Source organism: Oreochromis aureus, linkage group 4 (assembly GCF_013358895.1).
Source record: "Oreochromis aureus strain Israel breed Guangdong linkage group 4, ZZ_aureus, whole genome shotgun sequence".
NCBI lineage: Eukaryota > Metazoa > Chordata > Actinopteri > Cichliformes > Cichlidae > Oreochromis > Oreochromis aureus.
This window is the reverse complement of record NC_052945.1, coordinates 2,068,674-2,087,500: the sequence shown is the minus strand read 5'-3', so window position 1 is coordinate 2,087,500 and position 18,827 is coordinate 2,068,674. Positions and strand designations below refer to the sequence as shown.

Here is an 18,827-nt window from a genome sequence, read left to right as displayed (position 1 = left end):
AACAGTTCTTGTTTTCACTACAGCAGCATTTCCTGTTCTTCTATCCCAGCGATTACATGAACGGTTAAACTTCTGCAGGGCCTTAAACACAGACGAGGAGATGTTTGGGTCAAACAGCTGGAAGCTTTCAGCAGAAACAATCAGATATTGAGATGTGTGGCTGGGCTCTGGGTTTCTGTGTGGGCTGTGATCGAAGGGTTTTCGGGGGGATTTGTCGTGTTTGTCACAGCTGATTGGACCTCTGCCTCATCTGTCCACAGACCGCAGGTGGAAATCAGCCTCCAGCTCTCGTTTCTTACCGTCCCTGCACAATAAAGACTTCTAAAACTTCACGAGCTGGCTGTGTTTCGGACACATCGGTGGATTTACAGAACTAGCAGAGAACTGCCTGCAGCCTGGGCAGCAGCACGCTGTCAGCAGGAGGGAGGTAAATACGTTCTGACACATCTGCAGCCAACACAGGAGCTGTGAACGAGTCAGATGTGACTGAAGGGTCGACCCTCAGCTTTGGGGAACATCTGGATGACGTGGCCACTGAAGTTTCTGCTCTGTCTCTGACCCGTTCGCTTTTTGGGTCTGATGATGACCTCCATCACCTTCACCAGCACGATGAGAGTTTCAGTGAACGTTCACCAAACACATGTTCAACACTCAGCTCCAGATCCTTTACTCGTTTTATTTATCGTTAAATAATGAAGGAACAGCCTCAGCGTGAAACCGCTCTCTCGAACCTTTGAAAATAGGAATACAAGTCTAAACATTTTTATGAACCTTGTGATCAGAGGTGAAAACCTCGGTCACATCATGGTCCTCTGTGGATCTGTCCATGTGAAGCTCCAAGTTTTTAACCAACCATCAGGCGGCGGTGGGCGTGTCCACGGCGGGCTGGGTTGCCTGCGTGAGCCCATCTGTACGGTAACGGCACCATTGACTGTTTCCTGTGGCAGCAGGTGGAGCAGGCCCAGAACTCCGCCTGCATCCTCCACGTCGTGGTGGTGGATGTGGAGGATTTAAACTCCCTGCTGTGTTACCATGGAGACCTGGTGCTGGTCAGGTGACTGAACAGGTAACAGGTGCTGACTGGACATTCAGACTAATAATTTAACAATCATATTTCTATAATTACTAATATAACTCACCATACGTCAAACACGCAAACAGCTTCAGGCACATTTAAACATATTTTCATATATTTGAACTGATGCAAAATTAAATCAATAACATTTTGTTGTAAACAGTTGAACGACAAAACTTTGTAATACAAAGTCAAGAGTCAAAAATCAAATTTAAAACATATTTCTGGTCATTTTGTGACGTCACAGAAATTCATTTAGACTTTGATAAAGATATTTTTTTAAATGTTACAAAAACATATAAAAACGTTTTGATTGTTTTGGTCAAAACAAAACATTTTTTCCACTTTTGACATTATATAAAATAAAATTACATTTAGCTAATTTGATACTTTTTAAAAGTCATTCTAACATATTGATCAGTTTTAATATGTAATTTAACAATAATGTAATTAAAGCTGCTATATTTAACACTAAAAACATTTTAATAAAATAATGACTGTAGTAGTTTATTAATATAAAATTATTTTAACAATAATTTAACTGTAATATACAAATATTATTTTTATTTATCTAAAACTTTTTTATTATTTTTTTATTATTGTGGACTTTAAATTATGTGACACAAACATTTATCATTTTTATTGTAAATTAACTCATTCATTTATATAACTATATATATATATATATATATATATATAAAAACACCCAGCACGCCCCTACGGGCGGTTTATCCTTCAAGCTCGGGTCCTCTACCAGAGGCCTGGGAGCTTGAGGGTCCTCATGCAGTATCTTAGCTGTTCCCAGGACTGCGCTCTTCTGGACAGAGATCTCCGATGTTGTTCCCGGGATCTGCTGGAGCCACTCGCCTAGCTTGGGAGTCACCGCACCTAGTGCTCCGATTACCACGGGGACCACCGTTACCTTCACCCTCCACATCCTCTCGAGCTCTTCTCTGAGCCCTTGATATTTCTCCAGCTTCTCGTGTTCCTTCTTCCTGATATTGCTGTCATTCGAACCGCTACATCGATCACTACAGCCGCCTTTCTTCTGTTTGTCTACCACCACTATGTCCGGTTGGTTAGCCACCACCATTTTGTCCGTCTGCATCTGGAAGTCCCACAGGATCTTAGCTCGGTCATTCTCCACCACCCTTGGGGGCATCTCCCATTTTGACCTCGGGACTTCCAGGTTATACTCGCACAGATGTTCCTGTACACTATGCCGGCCACTTGGTTATGGCGCCCATGTATGCCTTGCCTGCTAGCATCTTGCACCCTGCTGTTATGTGCTGGATTGTCTCAGGGGCATCTTTACACAGCCTGCACCTGGGGTCTTGCCTGGTGTGATAGACCCCAGCCTCTATGGATCTTGTACTCAGAGCTTGTTCTTGTGCTGCCATGATTAGTGCCTCTGTGCTGTCTTTCAGTCCAGCTTTGTCCAGCCACTGGTAGGATTTCTGGATATCAGCCACCTCCTCTATCTGCCGGTGGTACATACCGTGCAGGGGCCTGTCCTTCCATGATGGTTCCTCATCTCCCTCCTCTTTCTTGGGTTTCTGCTGCCTGAGGTATTCACTGAGCACGCTGTCAGTTGGGGCCATCTTCGTGATGTATTCGTGGATGTTTCTTGTATATACACGTATATACACACGTATACGTATACACGTATTCATTGATTGTTAAATGAATTATCAGAACATCGACACAGCTGTGATCATAAACATTTCCATCGTAAACAGACACAAACAGCAGGTTCATTTTCATTTATTAATTCAGAATAAAAATTTAAAATTATTCGAGGTTAACATTCAGTGAAAAGCCGTTTCCTCTGGGGGGGGGGGGGGTTTCATGTGTCAGTCAGTCGTGTTGGAAGGAAAATGTAATAAAAACATTTCATAAAACTGAAAATTACATGTTTGCAGTGTTCAGGGATGGGGTCAGGGGTCAGGGGTCAGGCCTGGGGTCGGGGGCTGACATGGGATTCAAATAGAGGCTCTTTAAAACCATGAGAGGTGAAACGGTCGAGGCGCTGAAGGAAACAGGAGAGAGTTAGTGTTCTAACTAAAACAGCTGCTGACTGATGACAGTGGGGTCAGTAAAGTCCACAGAGCAGCTTCGGTCGAGTCTGGACGCCGTACGCGCTCTGAAACGTGGCCGCCGAGCCGAGAGGCGAGCTAAAGAACACGCTCTCCTCAAGCCTTCCTGGCAGAAAAGGTTATAAAAAGTAATAAAATCTGCAAAAATAAAAAGTGTCCTGAAGCGTTTCTGCACGGCAGAGAGTCAGCGGCCCCGACAGGTGAGACACAACCAGCTGCAGGTGGAGAAGAACCTCCGCCAGGTTCCTCAGATCAGGACGCTGGACACCGGAACCCGGGTGGAGCGCCCGCTTTTCGGCACCACAATCGGCTCATCTGTTAAAAACAAACAAACACGACGAGTGTTAGGAGTCACAGCAGAAATGATGTCACAATTTCACCTCCAATCAGCTGCAAGCAAAACACATTGGGGCGTCTCACCTGTGGGGGCGTAGTTCTCGGCTCGCTCGCGGTCTCTTTCGATGTAGACTGCGGTGGCGAGGAAGAAAGCTCCGCCCACCACAGCCACAAAGGCGCAGAGCAGCATGGAGTACTGCAGAGATCGAAACTGCCACAGGAAGGAGTCGTTCTTCCTCAGAGAGTCGGAGATCTGACACACAGGAAGAGGAGGGGCCAACGTTCAAGATGGACGTCGATCATCAGTCAGCAACAACAGCGTGTGTGTGTGTGTGTGTCTGGACGTACCACTCCTATCAGGTAGGGACTTCCTGCGTCTCCCAGCAGGTGAGACACGACGATCTGCAGCGCCTCGGCCGTGGAGCGTCGAGTGGGGACGACTACGTACTGAAACAGAGACGGAGAATCACTCGTCGTCTAAATCTTCACTTTCTACATTTTTGTAAATTCTGCACTTGATATTCTGATCAACCAATCACATTTAGCTGTAATCAAATTAATTTGGTTGCTTTCAATTATTTTTTATTTTTTTCCAAATCCAATCTCGACACAGCGAGGCGTCATGTACCCATCACGAGCTATCTGTAAGTAATCAGGAAGTTTGTGTTCGAGTCCAACAGGAGACATCTGTGACTCTCACCAGAAGAATATCAGCCACGATGGCCCAGTTCATGGACAGGAACGTCTCCCCGAAGAAAATGAAGACCTGGAGGGACGAACAGAAAAGATATCAACGAACAAGCAGCAGGTGGAGTTATTCTAAAGGTGTGTCAGCCATCTTTGTGTCATGATTAATGCTGAAACTCAAACACTGACACCTTCCATGACCCTCTGACTGCCCGCATGGATGCATGTATGGAGGCTGGGCGTTAAATGGTGACGGGTGCGTGGATGGATGGATGGCTGCGATTCTATGCAGGACTCACGTATGTGGCGACAGTGCTCGCCTGGGCGAACATGATGGCGAGGTAGAGGAACGGTGCACAGAGGAGCAGGCCGGCGGCACAGACCAGCGGGTCGGCTCGGGCCGTCTTCTTCCTCAGCTGCCGGCTCACCTGCACGCCGCTGGCCACGCCCAGCACGCCGGTGATGCAGGTGATGGCCCCAAAAATCAGACTTGGGGAGAAAAAAACCCCAAACCATCAGAATGCTGCGTTCCTCCATCGAGGTCGAGTTTAACGAGTAAACGCCCGCCCTGAGGCTACCACCTGCCTCAGGTGTAGAGTCACGTTTACCTGTCTGAGGACTCGCAGTGAGCCTCCATGCAGGGCGCCCTCTCCCCGTTGAAGACGGCCGCTCTGAAGAGGAACGTTGGCGCCCAGAGAGCCAGAGAGCCCGTCACAAACGCCACGGCCGTGAAGCCGAACGTGGACAACATGAAGCTGCAGCTGCGGAGGAGAGAGATGGAAATCAGCTGAACGTCAAAGCATTAAAGATTAAAAACTACGGTATGCCTTTACCAAAGAGGCGCCGTGACAGAACGGCGTGGGCTCAGCTGTTTTGGGGGGAGGAGAGTATTTAAATGAATCATACAAACATGGTTTTCTGACCTTTGTGGTGTGTGGATGTCTGAGAACTGTGAACGTGACACCAAAGCTCTTCCTCTGCCCTCTAACCCTTCCCTGACTCCTCATCCTCAGAGTCCCACATATCCCAGTATTACAGCACTGCTCCCATCGGAGGGAGCAGAGTTATTATTAAACCCAGTGAGTGGGTGAGTTTGCACAGATCGGCCCATAAAGCAGACAGCATCTGTGTGCTTCTCCTCAGCAGTGCGCACACACAACAAGACTTTGTGTGACAACGAAGACTTCACCCTCCTATCAGAAGCATGACTCAGCTGTCCTTCTGCCTGAGCTGCCACCCTGTGTTCAGAGGGAACTGCATATTTAAAACCTGCAATTACACAATTACTCACGCCCTCATGGCGTTTGCTCATTTTTGACCTGGTCATTTGCGTTTGGTAGTTTGAGTCAGTCATTACTGAAATGAGCTGTGTGTGTCCTTGTTTAGCCCATGAACAGCAGAGCAGAACCTTCCCCTCCCATCAGGACTGCAGCTTCGCACTGAGTCGTTGTCGGGATATTCAGAGCCTGCAGTTTGTGTGTGTGTGTGTTAGAGAGCAGCTCACTGCAGTATGTATGCATGTTTCTGACTGATGGATGCAGATGCTGTGATCACTGATGGAGACTCTGTCAAACGCAACTTTATTTTCCGAGCCTAGAAGTAAGCGGTAATAACTGAGGCCAGAGCGGTGACCTACTTCTTGCTGAGGTCACGCAGGTCGGCGACCCAGCTGGTCTGATGCAGGTGATTCTCGGGTCGGGCCTCGACGGCTCCTCGTTTCGGCTCCTTCACCACAAACAGCAGCAGCAGCACGGCGATCAGCCCCAAACCCGGAGTCACCTGAAGGAGGAAGGACAACGCAAACGCTCATCAGCTGGGGGAAACAGCTGGAGACCACACAGCTGCAGCAGATGTTTGTCTGGCTCACCCGCAGCGCCCAGTGCCAGTCCTTCGCCCTGCTGCTGACCTGCGAGCCGACGATGTATCCGAGACCGCTGACGGGAGGAAGAGACAAAGAGAGGTCAGCTATTCACACTTCCTGTGTGACAATGAAAACTCCCAGCTCCTCAGCAGGGGGACAAAATAATAAAGACACAATGTGGCAACAGGAAGTTCATTCATGCTAACCACATAATGAAATATTTTTATTCTTTTAAAGCAAAAATTGTGGAATGATACAAACAGAACACTGAAAACTGAATATTTAATTAATATCAATAATGATGATTAATAATAATAAATGTACTAACAAAAGCAACGAGAGAAATTTAATGGTATGGAACCATTCATGGATTTTTCAGGTGTTATTTAATAAATATCAATAATATTAATAATGAATTATTCAATTTAGATAATTTAGTTATAAGTTTGAGTTTTTACTTTGGACTTTTTGTTCCTTGTGTTTCACAGCTTCACCAAACTTTCTGGATAATCGGTAAAAATGTCGAGTGAAGGTTAAAGTTAACACATCTGCAGCTACCTGCCGACAGGGATGGCAAAATAAAAGATGGAGAGCATGTTGGTCCTCTTGCCCTTCACGTAGAGGTCGGCGATGATGGTCGGGGCGATGGTGGAGTAGCTGGCCTCGCCGACGCCGACCAGGCCTCGAGTCAGCAGCAGCGCCCAGAAGTGCTGCGGCAGGAGAACACGCGTGTTTGTGGGACATTCAAACCTCGCTTCACAAACGTTCTCCTCCCGAGGTCAAACATTTCTCTCACCTCTTTGGGCGTGTAGGAGCTGGCGAGCGTCACCAGCGACCAGAACGTTATGCCGCCGCTCATGATGTACTTCCTGTTGTACCTGTCGCCCAGGTAACCAAACACAGGAGCCAGGAACATGTAACTGCAGATAAAAACTGGAAGGAAGCGCAAAGGTGAGCATTCTGAGAGCTGGAGTCAGGAAGTGAAACACCTGAAAATGTGACCAAAGAACACCTGTGGTCATGTGACTGCAGTCAGTATTTACCAGTAACTGTGAGACAGAAAAAACCTGTCCTACAGCACAGGTACACTCGAGAAAGTTTGTATTTAGGTTAGTTTATGGTTCCAACATGAAGACCACTTCCACCAACGTGCACAAATTCTTTAGTCTGACGGTCAGTGACGCAGCACGTGACCGTAACCATCGTGTTTGTCTGCACTTGTGCTGAAAACGGAAAGAAAACTCTCTTTTCTTGAAACAAACGTCCTGCTACGTGTTGAGGTATTGGAGTTCTCCTTCTTACCTGTTTGAAGTAAGCCAGACTCTGTGTCGTTGATCCCAAAGTAGTGCTCTATGTCAGGGAGAACACCTGGTGGACAAAACAAACGTCATTTACTTCACTCATATTTCACTCACCTGCACCTCTGGCATCAGAAGCAGGTGTTACAGAAATAACTTCCATGCACGCGTTGCACCAACACGTGAATCTTTTCACGCATCGCTTCGTTATTGTCGCCCGTTTGTGTCAAACACGTGAATGTGAACAAACTTCCCCAGCAGCAGCGTACCTGCCACGGTGAACCTGTCCATGTAGTTGAGCAGGTTGATGTAGCAGAGGACAAAGACGATCACCAACGCCCGGCCTCTGGACACCCCGCTGGGCGACTCCTCATCTGGCTGCTGATTGGCCGTCGCGGTGCCCTGATCCTCCGGACCTTCCGCCTCGCTGTCAGAGGAGAAGAACGGAGCAGAGTCTGACGTCGGCTCGCCTCGAGACATGGCCGCCGCTGGAAAGACATCAGATAGTTATTACTCACTGATCCGCCGCGCTGACCTGCGGGGGTCCACAGGGCCCCGTTCTGGGTCCTCTGCCAGACGGACACTTCACTAAATCCTCCTTCTACCGGTGGTTCAGTCCGTTTGTTAGCAGGATCGCTCAAACACGTGTGACCTGGAGTCATGTGACCAAGCATCGTCAGCAGTGCTCGGAGCATGTTTTTACCCGACTTAATATCCTGTCTGTAAGCAGTATTACTCAAAAAGGTCTGAACAGAATTACACGAGGCGTGGCTTAACCTGACCTATCAGCGGTTATGGATATGCATTTGGGAATTTGTTGGAAGGATTCTTTAGCAGTTAGGGGAGACGTAATGTAAGAAAACTGACAAGTTTGACAAGTTTGCAAACGGATCCAAACTGATATCGAGACATCGCTCACCTGCAGCAGACAGCAGGAAGTGACAACACAGAGTCACGCAACAGCGAGTGTGAAATGTTTGCTTTCCATTAACAGCTCATCGAACATGATGTTCTTCCTTCTTTGGTAGTTATACTGCTTACAGAGAAGAACTACATGAATACAGTTAATATGTGTATGAAGCCTAAAAGTGCAAACGCGTCTTCAAAGAAGCAGAGGTGAAACAGCTGGCTGACTGATTTCAGTGGTTTCTTTTTGAGACGTTGTTGTTTTTCAGTTCCATATGAAGTTTGTGTAAATGGTGGTGTTCATGTTTCCACACGCAGAGGAGGTGAACGTTGAAAAGTGGCTGGAAAATCCAGTTTGCTGGTGGGGTTCTTGAAACACATGACGCGGTACTCGCAAACCTCCTCTGGCAGCAGAAAGCTCTGCAGGAGCTCCGAGGATGAAGGCAGGAGAAGAGGAAGAAGTGGAGAAAGGAGAAGCTGACCGAGTGAAACCACGGCCATGTGACGCTCTACACGAGGACAATCTGCTGACGCGGTGAACATCAAACGCTCCGCGGCTCTTTTCTTTCTTTTTGTTTTGACTTTATTGAATTAAAAGTGCGACTCTGAGGTGGTTCATCTCTCCCTCTGCTCAAATAAAGGCACTTAGACATCAGAGGAGTGGAACTGAATGCTGGCTTTATGACTATAATTACATGCAAATAAACTGAAACAGTCCAGCTACTGAGCACCAACCACCACCCTGGACTCGTCCATCCTTACTGCTCTTAAATGAGCTCAGATCTGATTCAGGCTGATGTTTTGCTTTCATACAGAAGGAAATGTTCCTGTTAAGTGACTCCAATAAAGATAAGCCACATCCAGGTGACCCTTTGCCCCTTTGCAATCTCATCTTATTGATCAGTGGATTGAATCCTCATCAATACCAGGGCGTTGCTGTTGCTCTGCACTCGTGCACAAGTAAACAAAAGGCTGTTTAAACAAGGCAGCAGCTGACGAGGTTAAAGGAGAGAGAGCACAGCACCAAACTCCATTCAAATGTCTCACACTTTTTCTATTTTGCTAATAAACGTCATTCAGCCTTAACACGTTCTCAGGAACTTGACATAAATTCAATATTAATGTTTAAACTGTGTTAAAACTGTGCTCCGATCTCCATTCAAAATGTTCCCAGTTAGGAATTTTACTTTTAAAAGGCTGAAAGAGGATTAAAGGTCTTTAAACTCGATTCGTAATCATCACAGCTGTGTTTGTTCTGCCATCAAAGATAATAACAGTTAATTATATTGACCTGAAATGTGGTTTAATACCTTTTAATGCGTGTTGCGGTAAATTCGGCTGTTTTATTACAGAGTTAGGAAATGTAGGTACAGCTAAGCAGCGCAGCAAAGCAAAACATGCAAAAAATTAGTTTTTTTGATTTTTCTTTAGAGCAAACTTTTATGTTACTTTTTTTATGAGCGGAGATTTTTCAGAGCACATTTTAAACCTCTGCTGATAAATTCGGTTAACATTTGATTACATTTTTAAACGCGTTTTGTTTTAGCGGAGATTAAATGATAAGTTCTTGAAGGCTTCTTTAAGCAAATCACCGAGTGGTCAGCGTCGATAAACGAGTCAGGAGCAGAAAAATCAAATTATCTCCAAATCCAAAGGAAAACCAAAGCCACCCTAAATTCGCTGTTTTTTAAATGGACCTCTGCAGAGCAGGTCTGTGGGCCCGCTGTTGTTGTTTACCTGTGAGGATGAGTCAGGCTGGCGCTTCTTCTTCTTCTCTGCTCCAAATCTTTACTTCCTCTCACAAAGCTAAGAGCTCGTGACAGACTCCATCCTGACGCCGTCACACAGAAACACGAGCCGTGCGCCGGATTAGAGACGTTAACGCCAACGAAGCGTTTACAGCCCGACGCTCCAGAATAGACGCTTCTTTCCCGGCGCCATGACACCTCTGACGGCCACTTCCGCTCACATGACGCCATGACCCACTTACCGAAAGTCACGTGACAGAATCAATCCCGCGATCAGCCGTGATGTGAGTGGGTGGAGAAGCTGATGGTGTTTCAGTAACGTTCTGTGGATTTATCTCCAACCGTGAATTGACGCAGAGTGGGTCCTCCTCCACCCGCTGATAGAAACACTCTTCTATTTTTTTAACAGTAAATCTGGGTGGAGGCTGCTTATGTCCGCTTCTATGTTTTAAATTAGGATTTGTTTTTGGTAACTTTATTTATCATAAAATCGAAATATATATATATAAAAAATATATTTCTTAAATAGTGAATTTCAATAATAATAATGATAATAATAATAATAATATTAATAAGCTCTTTTGTTGGCAAAAGCAGTCAAAACTTCCCTTTAAAAAAATTACACTTTTAAGAATAAAATGGTGATTTAAATACTAAACTTGCCTTTTTGTTCTCTTTTTGTGAAAGAAAAGAAATTCTCATAAATTGGCCATTTTCTGACACAACTTTTACTTTAAAGGGTGAACCGCAGCAACATGCTAGCAACTGAAGCAATCATGAGGTTTTTGCCGACCAGTTGGGGGATACACACTTTTTTTCCTTAGTGACCGGTGGTTGCCACGGTGCCAGTGACTGTAGGCCAGTCTGTGACCTGATTCGTTTGTTCCTACACGGTCACCGACATCATCACATGTCCAAAAAAGCCAACAGGTCATTTTCTGCACATTTCATCAAACACTGTAAACTTCATCTTTCAGGACCATCTGTGTCCATCTTTTATTTACAGTAATCTTCCGCATTCACATTGAGCCTCCAGGGTGGCCATGTTTTGGCCCTTTACAGGTGGAGGTTTTTCATCATGACCTCACTCATGGAAATAATGTCAGGTCAGCTTGTTTTGCTTTTATTTGATTTTCATAAAAATAATACTCAAAAACAAAAACAGGAAGCGGCTTCAGTGCGGACACAGAAAGGTTAAAGACCTGATTCGTGCACTTGGATTTTGCTGTCATTTTGTCCGTGTCCCATTGTCAGCACCTGAGAATAAAGTGACCTCTGAAATGATCGCAGTGACACTTAAACCGCAGAGCTGAAGTGGACGACTCAGACCCAGACTTCGATAATGTCACCGTCCTCCATGTCGAGCTGCGCCGGCGTCTGGCTGCCCGTCACTTTGGAGCCGTCGAAATGGAAGCGCACTTTCTTCTGATCCTTGTTAGACATCTTGGACACGTACTGGAAGAAAATGGACCTCAGCGGCGCCTCCTGAGGAACAAACAGATGGCGTCATTACATCATCGGTGTTAACGCCCTGCTGTGAGAAACAAGGAAAAGGAGGAGGTACGAACTCTGTGCACAGAGAACTCCTGAGAAGAGTCTCTGTCTTTGCTCTGCAGCCTCACAGTGATGATGCTGCTGTCGCTGTTGCTGCCTGACTGGCTTCTATCCTCTGCCGCCATGACCACACACTCTGAACACACAAAGAAGAAAACATTTTGCACTCTGGGACTCCATTAGAGCAGCTTTGCATGAATCACAGTTCAAAATAATCCTTCTTTGTCTGATATCAGCCCCCTGAGTTCACCCTCTGGACACACACAGGAAACGGTGCTGCTGGGCAGAACCCTTTCAACATAAGAGTCCCCTGCTCAATACAGTGAGCCAGTTAATCTTTATTAACACAGAGCTGCATACCAAGAAAGCCAATCATAACCCAAAAAGCAGCTACGCTTATGAAGCTTCAGGACAGCGGGAGCTGTTATTGTCTCACTGATGAAACATGGAGATGGTTAGACTTCTGAAGCTGTTTTTTTGTCATCGTGCACTTTAAATGTTTTCTGGTCTTTTATGGTTGCTGAGCTGCTCGCTGCATTCGCTCTGTTTCAGAACGGGTCTGATTGGTGCTTTGGTCTCTCGTAAAGTTTGATTGGTTTGTTTTGGTCCTTCAGCCTGATGACGACCTCCCTCACCTTCACCAGCATCTCTCTGGACCTCACGTTGAGAGTTTCAGTGAATAGCAAATACAATAACTACCAGTTGAACCTTTGGAATCGACCTCAGATCTTGTTGAACGTTTGTTTAAAATTCACGGTGACGCCGTACGGAGGAGAAACTGCAAACGAGGCCTCTTTGTGTTTGGGACTCACCTATAATGTCGGCGATGCCGAGGCCGAGCTCGCTGATGGTGGCGCTCGTCGGCAGCTCCTCTTCCTCCCTCAGCAGCAGGAGGCGAGGAGGCGGGATGTTTAGGATGACAGACAGCTGCGTCACCACATCGCTTAAAGGCGTCGACTAAAAATCAATCAATCAATCAATCAATCAATCAATCAATCAATCAATCAATCAATCAATCAATCAATCAATCAATCAATCAATCAATCAATCAATCAATAACTGACAGGATGCCTAAACATACATTAAGTTAAAGTGAGCCCAGAATCCTCTGGGTTGGGTTTCTGGTCCCCGGGTCAGTACTTTTGGATCAATGTGACTCTGACTGCTGTGGAGGCGGAGCTTAACACACCTGCTGAAACGCTGCACAGTGGCCTTTCATTAACCTGCGCTGCTGTTACCTGTACGTACCGACAGCACCGGGATCTTGTGGATCTCAGTCCTGCAGCGGATCTTAAGCGGGATCTCTCGCACTGAGGAGCCCTCCGGCTCCGGGCTCATGATGATGACGTCATCGTCATCATCGTCGTCCACTCGCACGTTCTCAGGATGTGACATGGGAGGACCTCGGCGCCGCCTCGACCGGCCGCCCTGAGGCTCTGGAGAGAGGAGGGAGCTCACTGCCCGGAGCTTCTGGTCGATCTCACTGAGGCGGGAACAAAAACAAAGCCAGCTCTGATTTTTAGCGGATGTGTCTGGAGAACGAAACAGGAAGCAGACACGTGGACTCACCTGAGCTTCTGTTTCATTGCCCTGGACTGTTTCTGTACGGGACTCTCTGGAGGAGGAGGGGACGGACAGCGCACGGCATCTCTGAAATAAAGAAAGAGGCACAGCAACGAATTCAAACTAAACTCGGGTTAAGCTCGGGGATGATCCGGGTTCTGACTCACGGCCGCTGCTCCGCCTTCTTCTGCATGTGTTCATCTTCGGAGTCGCTGAGAGTGACGAGGTGTGCCGGCTCGTTTCGAGATGAAAACTCCAACAACAAACTGTCGTCTGCGTCATCATCTGCTCAGAGATAGAAAGTGGTTAAAGCCAGAAAATCACCCGCTGCTCTGAGCGTGGATAAAACCGCGTCAGCTGTTACCTGTGTCGGTCTTTTCGGTGAGCAGCGCCGGCGTCGGCTTCAGCTGCAGACTGCTCTTCACCTGCAGACACAAAACACACCGGATCAGGACAATCTGGATCATATGATACAGGTTGATGTTGCATGGAGATATATTTAAGCCCCTCCCACTGAAGGGGACAGCACTGCTCTACAGTGAATCACAGCTTAAAGTCTGAGGAATGCATTTATAAATATATACAATTTTTTTTTTTTTTTACATGTTTTTCAATTCAATTTGACTTACAGAGCAAAATCACAAGAACAGCTGATAGATTAAAGCATCTATCTAACAGACTCCAATTTGTACATGTAAATGGAGAGTCCTCTTCAGACACTAAGGTCAATTATGGTGTTCCACAGGGTTCAGTGCTAGGACCAATTCTATTTACATTATACATGCTTCCCTTAGGCAGCATCATTAGAAGACATAGCATAAATTTTCACTGCTATGCTGATGACACCCAGCTCTATCTATCCATGAAGCCAGGTAACACACACCAATTAGTTAAACTGCAGGAATGTCTTAAAGACATAAAGACCTGGATGGCCGCTAACTTTCTGCTTCTTAATTCAGATCAAACTGAGGTTATTGTACTCGGCCCTGAAAATCTTAGAAATATGGTATCTAAGCAGATTCTTACTCTGGATGGCATTACCTTGGCCTCCAGTAACACTGTGAGGAACCTTGGAGTCATTTTTGACCAGGACATGTCCTTCAATGCACATATTAAACAAATATGTAAGACTGCTTTCTTCCATTTGCGCAACATCTCTAAAGTTAGAAATATCCTGTCTCAGAGTGATGCTGAAAAACTAGTTCATGCATTTATTACTTCCAGGCTGGACTACTGTAATTCTTTATTATCAGGATGTCCTAAAAACTCCCTGAAAAGTCTTCAGTTAATCCAAAATGCTTCAGCAAGAGTCCTGACAGGGACTAGAAAGCAGATTTCTCCTGTTTTGGCTTCCCTTCATTGGCTTCCTGTTAAATCCAGAATTCAAAATCCTGCTCCTCACATACAAGGTCTTAAATAATCAGGCCCCATCTTATCTTAATGACCTTGTAGTACCATATCACCCTATTAGAGCACTTCGCTCTCACACTGCAGGCCTACTTGTTGTTCCTAGAGTATTTAAAAGTAGAACGGGAGGCAGAGCCTTCAGTTTTCAGGCCCCTCTTCTGTGGAACCAGCTTCCAGTTTGGATTCAGGAGACAGACACTATCTCTACTTTCAAGGTCTTAAATAATCAGGCCCCATCTTATCTTAATGACCTTGTAGTACCATATCACCCCACACAATCTATTTTACTGAGTTTCTTCTGACAGAATCCAGCTCCTCTGAAGTCTGACGGCTGAAGCTGAGAGATACTTGAGAAAATTAACAAAACAGTGTGATGTATGATTCTTGGTCCATGTTGTCCGGCTCTACTTTAATCCAAAAAAGCTTCCCTGGCTCTTATTGGCTTCTTACCTTGTTGGAGTAGATGGGCACGGGGACAATGGCTGACGGGTCAAGGATACGTCGGCGTTTTGGCGGCGGCTTCGGGAGTTGAACGTCACTGCTGTGAACCTGAGAACAGAGACAGAAGCTGCTCTGTAAGAGAAACGTCCAGCACAAGACGCCTTCAACAGACACCAGGGGACAAAATATTAGGAACGCTTTTATAACGTAATGCAGCACAGGACTGGGGTTATTGCAGTTAACTAAAACTAAACTAAGAATAAAACTAGATGTGAACAAAATATTTTTGTTAACTAAGATAAAAACATAAACTCATTAGAAAAAGAAAAGTCTACATTGGACAAAACCAGCCGGGAGGAGGCCCCGGGGCAGACCCAAGACACGTTATATCTCTCGGCCGGCCTGGGAATACCTCAGTGTTCCCCCGGACAAGCTGGAGGAGGTGGCTGGGGAGAGGGAGCTCCAGGCTTCTCTGCTTAGGCTGCTGCCCCAGCGACCCGGCCCCGGATAAGAGGAAGAAGATGGATGGCTAGAACCACTTGAACCAACGTTACTACAGTTAACTAAAGCTACAAATTCCCAAAACACTGCACTCATCACAACACCGTCAGTAAAAAGAGCTTTATTTAAAGTTTAACTTCAGTGCTCAGTGGGAGCAGAGGAGCAGCATGCTAAGACTCAGCAGTCAAACCTGCTTTAAACACCTCCACCACCATCACGCCAGGTTCCTCTGAAGGTCACGTTTTTATAAAAGTGTATGATTCTTCTGCTTTTAATTAAATATAACAGATGTATCTAATAAAGTGGCATGTGAAAGCATGTGTTCGTCAAAGTTCGCACAGAAATGTCTAAGTTTAAAAGTGAATCTTCATCATCTTCCAGCTGCTCCCTGGAGAGGTCACCACAGCGGCTTGTGTGCCTCCACCTCCTCCTATCCCAGCATCCTCCTCTGTCGTTCCAGCCACTGCCTGCAGCTCCATCTTCATCCTCCACCCTCCCTCCTCTGCACATGCTCAGACCGTCTCAGCCTCCCTGACTCTGAGCTGTCCCTCTGATGGACTCGTTTTTGATCCTGTCCCTGCTGTCCAACATCTTCAGCTCGGCCTCCTCCGTCTTCAAACCACGTTTAAAGCTTCTTCCCCCTCTCGCTGCTCTCCACCTGCCTGTACTGGTACTTCCCCCTGTCTCGTGCACCGTCTGTTGTTTGCGTAACTGACCCCAAATCAAACCAAACATCAACAAGAAGTTTAAAAGTGATTGAATTTATTTAAAAGTAGAGCCGGGTTGTAGTTTAACCTCGTGAAAAGCTTTCAGCGATCCTCGGCGCAGTTTTTCTGTTGTTTTAACGCCATCGGCAGAAACAAGAAAGCGAAAGTACACCGGGCTTTTATTTTGAAGCGCTCTGATTAACGTTAGCTAACGTCCCGCTAACGCACAGTTAGTCGATTTAAATTGACTTCCCGCTTAAGCTGCTCACCTTCGTCTCCCTGTAGGTCTAATCAGGAGGCCCCTAGCCCTCTAATTAAACACAACATTCATGATTTCAGTAACGTTTCATCAATAAAAAACCTCTCTGTCACACACTCACCGCTTCCGCCATGTTTGTTTCTTTCCGCGGGGCGCCGCCACATTCACGGACTGTGGGATATTCTGACTCTGACTCAGAGCTGCCTTCAAGGACTCTAGTGGATCCGTAACCGTAAAAACATGTAGATGCAAACTAACAACAACTGATATCAGACACACTGAAGGAAAAACTAAGGGACCAGTTTCAGTATTTTCAAGGTTATTTGGAATTTCGGAGAAAAAACTTAAAAAGAAAAATCTGCTTTTTGCAGAGAAAAACAAGTGTCCAGTTTACAAGAAAAAAAAACCTAGCAAAAATATATATATTTTTTTTTAAAAATTGTGAAAATGGAAGAATTATGAGAAAAATTCCCAAACTTATAAGAACAAGATCAAATTAAAGTACTTTTTAGAGCATGGAATTTATGTGGAAAAAACAAACAGGTTAATTTACGAGAATTCATTTAAAAATGGACGAACTTATAAAACAAGCTGTAAATTTAAGAGAAATTCATAAAGTGTCAACTCTACAAAAAAACCACAAATACAACAAAATCTCATTAATATCCGGTGATATAGAAATATGAAATGGAAACACTGCTTTCCTGAGATCAGTGTGAATGCACACTGACAGTTTGTGTGTGATGATGTTTGAGATGCTTCATTAAAATAAATAAAGAGAGGAGCACATGCGTGGGCTCTTCATGCCACCAGGACCACATTAAAAGAACTTTCTTCATGTGGAGGACTATAAATACCTCCGAGTACACACACACACCACTGCACTTTACAGGAAGGGCCAGAGTCGGCTGAGGTCATTTAACATCTGTCAGACAATTCTCAGGATTTTTTATGTTGTGGTCAGTGCTATCCTCTATGCTGCTGCATGCTGGGGCAGCAAGTTGAGGGTTGCAGACGCCAACAGACTGAATAAACTGATCCTCAAGGCCTGTAATGTTGTGGGGACGGAGCTGGACCTTAGGGTGGTGTTGGAGAGGCTGGTGCTGTCTAAGAGAAAGACAATGCTGGATAACACCACCTAGCCACAGGAGCACGTTCAGTGAGAAACTCAGATTACCCATAATCAGTGTTGGGCAAGTTACTTTGAAAAAGTAATTCAATTATAGTTACTAGTTACTTCTTCAAAAAAGTAACTGAGTTAAATAACTGAGTTACAATATTCTAAAAGTAATTAATTACTTGGAAAAGTAACTACTGTGTTACATTAAAAAAAACAAAGAACGTTTAACCCCCTGGGGTCCAGGGTATAATTGGCCATTTTTTTTTACTACTCTTGATTTTCCCTCCACATTTTCCCTTTAAAAACTATTTACTTTGCCTTGTTTGGTATCATTCTTTTCAGCACAACCTCACGTGCCTGAACTTACAGTTATGTTCTCATTTTGTCATACTGTATAACCAGAATTGATCTAAAATCAGACAAAAAACATAAAATCAGAGTAGAAAAAGTTATATTTTTTACTGTAACAACCATAAACATGTTTAATGAATCATATTTCATAACTTTAAATGCAAATATTAATTGTCATTTTTAAAATCCTATGCAAAAGTTTTGCAAACAAAGTTATTTGCATCCATTTACCTTTTACCCTTTTTTAAAATAACCATTTCAAACTATTTACAGAACAATCAGCTGTTCTTCAATAAGATGCCACACAAATTATTTGTGCCACTCCAAAAAAATCATTTCTGTCCACTATAAAGGAGAACATCACAGCCTGATCCCTGCAGGTCTGACAGCAGCAGGTGTATCACTGCTGTTTCTACCTGGAGACAGCAGTCGCCTCATTGTTCTGACACACAACACAAAACTATCCACAACACTACACACTAACTACACAAGACAACACATTAACTACACACTCCAAACACGCTAAACGTCACAAATCTCACATCTCAAAACTCGCTCTCTCCCTCTCTCTTTCTCTCTCTCCCTCTCTCTCTCTCTCCGTCACTCCTAAAACTTCCCCTGTTTTGTTTTGTTTTTTGCTCATAAGCAGAGAGTGCTTGCTCGCGCTAACGTGGCGAAACTATTGAGGAAAAAACGCCGCGTATATCTTGTTTATCATGACTCTGGTTTTACGTGGCCTATCGACACAATTTAAAAACTGGCACCTTGTTGCTTTGTCTTTAAGTGGTCACGTGATTGACTTACCACGACTACTTTATTCTTCCTCAGTCAAACAGCAGCACTCGATTGTTTTGCCCCCTGAGCTCCAGGTGTTGTGCTAGACAGTGCTCGTGATTATCGTCCGCGGGAGCGCGCAG

General features: G+C 45.2%; 2 protein-coding genes across 2 annotated transcripts; both read right to left on the bottom strand.

Moving 5' to 3' along the window:
• Nucleotides 1-2,823: 2,823 nt before the first annotated feature.
• spns1 (spinster homolog 1 (Drosophila)) lies at nt 2,824-10,233 on the bottom strand. Its single transcript, XM_031737707.2, has 13 exons — nt 9,997-10,233; nt 7,623-7,841; nt 7,358-7,423; nt 6,852-6,988; nt 6,614-6,765; nt 6,062-6,128; nt 5,831-5,973; nt 4,803-4,955; nt 4,494-4,683; nt 4,208-4,273; nt 3,856-3,954; nt 3,592-3,760; nt 2,824-3,486 (listed from the first exon to the last, which is right to left on the bottom strand). The coding sequence occupies exons 2-13, from the start codon at nt 7,831-7,833 to the stop codon at nt 3,419-3,421; spliced, it is 1,521 nt and encodes a 506-aa protein (XP_031593567.1). The 5' UTR covers nt 7,834-7,841; nt 9,997-10,233; the 3' UTR covers nt 2,824-3,418.
• A 739-nt stretch (nt 10,234-10,972) lies between these two features.
• On the bottom strand, nt 10,973-16,710 carry LOC116318642 (nuclear factor of activated T cells 2 interacting protein). Its single transcript, XM_031737725.2, has 9 exons — nt 16,561-16,710; nt 14,982-15,080; nt 13,489-13,549; nt 13,292-13,409; nt 13,131-13,211; nt 12,810-13,044; nt 12,374-12,518; nt 11,576-11,697; nt 10,973-11,492 (listed from the first exon to the last, which is right to left on the bottom strand). The coding sequence occupies exons 1-9, from the start codon at nt 16,570-16,572 to the stop codon at nt 11,331-11,333; spliced, it is 1,035 nt and encodes a 344-aa protein (XP_031593585.1). The 5' UTR covers nt 16,573-16,710; the 3' UTR covers nt 10,973-11,330.
• Between the last annotated feature and the right edge of the window lie 2,117 nt (nt 16,711-18,827).